Source organism: Nansenia antarctica (genome assembly GCF_963989245.1).
Source record: "Nansenia antarctica genome assembly, chromosome: 5".
NCBI classification, from domain to species: Eukaryota; Metazoa; Chordata; class Actinopteri; order Argentiniformes; family Microstomatidae; genus Nansenia; species Nansenia antarctica.
In genome coordinates this window covers 27,991,840-27,996,839 of record NC_137690.1, presented here as the reverse complement: position 1 = coordinate 27,996,839, position 5,000 = coordinate 27,991,840, and the positions used below count along the sequence as shown (strand labels likewise).

Below are 5,000 nucleotides of genomic sequence, written 5' to 3'. Positions count from 1 at the left end.
ACAGTGTCATTACAACGACATTAGCATCACATCACTTTGACAGCCCAAACGTTGTGGAGAGTCTTTCTCAGCTCCCCGTCTATCTCGTCCAAGTATGATTTGGTCTTTTGTGGCCACCGGCCAAAAACCGTCCTCCCTTCTTCTTCTCTTTCAATCCTTTACCCCCCCCGTTAGCTGGCTCCAAGCCTGGTGAGATTGTGTGTAGCTGAGTGGGCTGAACAAATTACCCCCGGCGCGATATCGATACTTCAACGTGCCAAGATTGGTCTCGATTTTTGAAGAGTGGAATGAAGCCAAGGTATATTCCCGAAAGTGAATCCTCACACTTTTGATCCTCTCCAAGTTCTTGGGTCTGATGACCTTGATGGTCATCCTGATTGATTTTCTCCTACTGGCTTCTGGTGTTCTTCAGAGAAGCAGGCCTCTACTATCTGGCTGCTGCCTCTGAGCAGTCGCACCACTGGTAATACACCACTACAGTATGCTACGATTCTCTAACCCCCAGGCCAGAGATGGGCTAGGTCATTATTTTTTCTGGCACATTTTCTCCAACTCCAAGCCCCCACATATCTATTTTCCCTCATTACGGCCTGCTGAGAAGGCCCACACTGACCTTGAAGTTGGGCTTGTTGTTGTTTTTCAGGGAGATGTGTGAGACATTTTCTCATGGAGGTCTTAGGGTTGTGGGAGAAACATTGTGCATTGTGCGTCCTTCGATTCATTATTAATGCATGAATACATGGAAACGTTATTAAAGCAAAAGTTTGAGGATCATCTAGCATCTATAGTTGGTTCTCGTTTGATCATCTCCAGTCAGTATTAGCTTTTATGCAAGTTGCGTGTGTTTCAGTTGTGTGTTGTAATAGATACTTGTGTGTGTGTGTGTGTGTGTGTGTGTGTGTGTTCTGGTTGTACAGAACGCTCACTCTCCTCATGTCCTGTCCGTGCCCATGACCTGGGTGAGGGAGGGGGGCACGGTGAGGCTGGGTAAGAAGTACCTGAAGGCTGAGTATAAGGGCGCCAGCGATGAAGAGATCCTGTACACCATCGTCCCCTCCAACGGAAGCCCTCAATACGGTACAGAGGCTTTGAAATTGGTCCTCTTTTTTTTTCTTTTTTTAGATATATTTTTTATGCAGTGTTCAGTTATTCATTATATTAATTTCCAGGAATGTTTCTCCCGCCTGCCGTTTCAATTCTACTCTCACGCTCCCCTGCCCTTTCTCCTCCTCGTTCCTTTCATCAATCACTAATTTCTCCCTCCTCCTCTCTCTCTCTCTCTCTCTCTCTCTCTCACTCTCTCTTTCTCTCTCTCATACCATCTACATTTCTCTCTCTGTCTGACCTTGCTCTTCATCTCATCCCCTATTCTCTATCTCTCACCTCTCTCTATCAATTCTCCCTCCATCCCTCCCCCCCTCTACCTCCCCCCCCCTCTCTCTCCCCCCTCCCCCCTCTCCCTCCCCCCAGGTGAGGTGGTGTTGGTGCCCATGCCAGCCGACGGTCCTGTGGAGGGTTGGCACCCCTCTCCCGAGGACAGGAGCTCCACGGCCACCAGCTCCTTCACTCAGCAGGACGTGAATGAGGGCATTGTGTGGTACCGCCACTTTGGCGCTGGGGCACACAGCGACACCTTCCAGTTCCAGGTGAGTGCCGTGCCCGCTGCTGCCAGCCTGAGACCGGGCATGAGCCGCTGCCAGGCTGGATGTATCGTGAAAGGTCTCTCTTCTGTGATTTGGGGCTGTTCCTGTTTTTGGGTTTTCTTTTCCTTCTCTTCCCTCTTTTCCTCTGACTTTGTGCCTCTATCCCCTTCCCCTCTCTCCCCTCTGTCCCCTCCTTTCTTTTTTCCCCTTTCCCGTTCCACTGTTCCTTTTCTCCCGACACCTTTTCCCTCTCCCCTTTTCACCTCCATTCCTCTTACCCTCTCTATCCCTCCCTTTGCTCCTCCTGGCCCCATCCTCCAGAGCCTTCCAGTCTCTGAGCTGGTCCAACCTCTCAGTATCAGTATGACTCATCAGGAGAAAAATGACATCTTATCAGTGAAGCCCATTTGTAAATGGGAACAAATTGCTTACAAATTAGCATTTAATCCTGGATTATCCTGGTGAGATGAACACAGCGTTTATGTCATGACAAGGACGTGTGTGAAGCAGCATGCTCACTTAATTGCTCCTTGGCAGAACAGAAAGCGCTAGCCGCCAAGACAAACACAGCTCCTAGTCATTTGAATGCGCTCTCTCCATTTGTTCCATCCACTGAGGAGAATGGGTCCTGATTATGCGTTATGAAATTCAAATGATACCCTCAGGATGCCTCATCATGTTTTTAATAGTCCTATCGGATGACGTTAGAAAGGCATAACCTGTCAAAACTGAAATCCTGGTATATCATCTACAAATTACGTCGTTTTCCGATGGATGGGTTTAGGTGGGTGAACAGTTAGCTCATTGTCGAAATGGCATGTTTTAAATTGTTATTGGTTTTATTTGCTGTTTTATTGACATGTGTGGCGACTTGTCGGAATGGTAGTGTCATAATTATGGCGTTACTGTTGGAAAAAAGCGTACTGTGGTAGAATTTGGCAGCTGGGCTTGGCATGGTTTTTGCCACTCCGAGCATCACCTAATGCAGTGTGCCACATTCCAAAACACTTTTATAAGTTACTACTTTTGGAAGTCATTATTTCTCTGTACTTTTTCAGAAGCTTTGGATCAGTAGCAACATGAACACGCACTTCTGCAGTTAACATTTTAATGTGACAATCAATAAAACGCAATTATTGGTATACAAAGTACACCAAGTAGTGCATTACTCATGAAGGAAATATGGTGGTGTGTTTGTGTGTTTGACGACAGATGAAAATGGGGGATGATGATTGGTGTTAAAACGGCCATGCTCTATATTTTAGGTGTCCAATGAGGGCTCACCGGACACTCTCAGTGATGCCCAGACCTTCACCATTGGAGTGATGCCCCAAATCCCAGGATTCCCTCAGCTCGCACCCAACTGTGACCTACAGATAACGGTGAGGGACAAATAGAACTGACAGCTCGGACTGCATGGTATTTATGTGCCTGATAATGCCCGAAGGATGTGTTTAAATGGCTGTTATACCGTGTTGTGTGTGTGTGTGTGTGTGTGTGTGTGTGTGTGTGTACTATTGTATCTGTGCGAAGGCTTCATCTATCCATGTGAACACTGGTACTGTATGTCTTTGAGATGGTTGTGTTTTATGGACAGTACATTGTTATCATACAGTATACTGTGTATCCTGCTTTCTACCATACAACCTTTGTTCACTGTTGTGTCTGTATCTCTGTTCTCACCTTGTTGTGTGTGTGTGTGTGTGTGTGTGTGTGTGTGTGTGTGTGTGTCTCCATACAGGCGCTGGAAGATCGTGTGACGGTGATAACACCAGCAGCTCTCTCCTTTGTGGACACAGAGACGCCCAGCCAGAAGCTTGTCTACAACATCACCCAGCCCTTACCTCAGGGACAAGGTAATCTACACCTCTATCACACCTTACCTCAGGGACAAGGTAATCTACACCTCTATCACACCGTACCTCAGGGACAAGGTAATCTACACCTCTATCACACCTTACCTCAGGGACAAGGTAATCTACACTGCTATCACACCGTACCTCAGGGACAAGGTAATCTACACTGCTATCACACCGTACCTCAGGGACAAGGTAATCTACACTGCTATCACACCGTACCTCAGGGACAAGGTAATCTACACTGCTATCACACCGTACCTCAGGGACAAGGTAATCTACACCTCTATCACACCGTACCTCAGGGACAAGGTAATCTACACCTCTATCACACTTTACCTCAGAGACAAGGTAATCTACACCTCTATCACACCTTACCTCAGAGACAAGGTAATCTACACCTCTATCACACCGTACCTCAGGGACAAGGTAATCTACACCTCTATCACACCGTACCTCAGGGACAAGGTAATCTACACCTCTATCACACCTTACCTCAGGGACAAGGTAATCTACACCTCTATCACACCTTACCTCAGGGACAAGGTAATCTACACCTCTATCACACCGTACCTCAGGGACAAGGTAATCTACACTGCTATCACACCTTACCTCAGGGACAAGGTAATCTACACCTCTATCACACCGTACCTCAGGGACAAGGTAATCCACACCTCTATCACACCGTACCTCAGGGACAAGGTAATCTACACCTCTATCACACCTTACCTCAGGGACAAGGTAATCTACACCTCTATCACACCGTACCTCAGGGACAAGGTAATCTACACCTCTATCACACCGTACCTCAGGGACCAGGTAATCTACACCTCTATCACACTGACACAGACATATCAACTACAGCTCTCAGAGAGGAGAGGAGGAGGAGAAACCACATCACTGTACAGCTACGGCTGAGACCCAATTAGGGATAGCATTCAGAAATTAAAATGAAATTATGGAAGATGTTGCCACCAGGGGTGCTCTTTAGCCAAAAGGGGTCCGCTTATTAGTGGGGATTAATGTCTAGAAATGACCTCGTTGAGCAAAAAGGGGCCCAACTCGCCAAGTCCAAGAGCATCAGCCTATTTTGACAAAGTTTGTTAGGCTAAAAGTGAGGATTGTCTGGTTTAATGAGACAAGAGATTAATTCATATTATATCATAGGTGTATGATCACCATAGAGATAACACTCAGGCAAATGGTCAAATCTAAGTAAGTAAGTAGAGCTTTATTTATATAGCACCTTTCATACAAGAAATGCAGCTCAAAGTGCGTTACAACAGGAATAAGAACATAAAGTGAATATAAAAACATACATAAACACATATACAAGCATAGAATGAATATAAAAGCAGGGGAAAACAGTAAAAAGAAAAGGTAAAGATTTCTGAGATTCTTTCTGAGGTAAAAATAAAAGCAATTCAACTTCTTTTGTCTACCTTAGTATACCTGATTTACATTTCCTACATATCAACATTACATTTTGAACTAGATTAAA

At 45.7% G+C, this 5,000-nt stretch overlaps 1 protein-coding gene across 1 annotated transcript in view; it reads left to right on the top strand.

Moving 5' to 3' along the window:
- The window catches only part of fras1 (Fraser extracellular matrix complex subunit 1), a gene marked incomplete at both ends in the record, with an annotated part of 186,542 nt that overhangs the window by 119,714 nt on the left and 61,828 nt on the right, over positions 1-5,000 (top strand). Inside the window, 4 exons of the mRNA XM_080531535.1 lie at positions 918-1,077; positions 1,471-1,646; positions 2,909-3,025; positions 3,385-3,499. Coding sequence (XP_080387661.1) covers positions 918-1,077; positions 1,471-1,646; positions 2,909-3,025; positions 3,385-3,499 — 568 coding nt within the window. The remainder of the gene's footprint in view (positions 1-917; positions 1,078-1,470; positions 1,647-2,908; positions 3,026-3,384; positions 3,500-5,000) is intronic.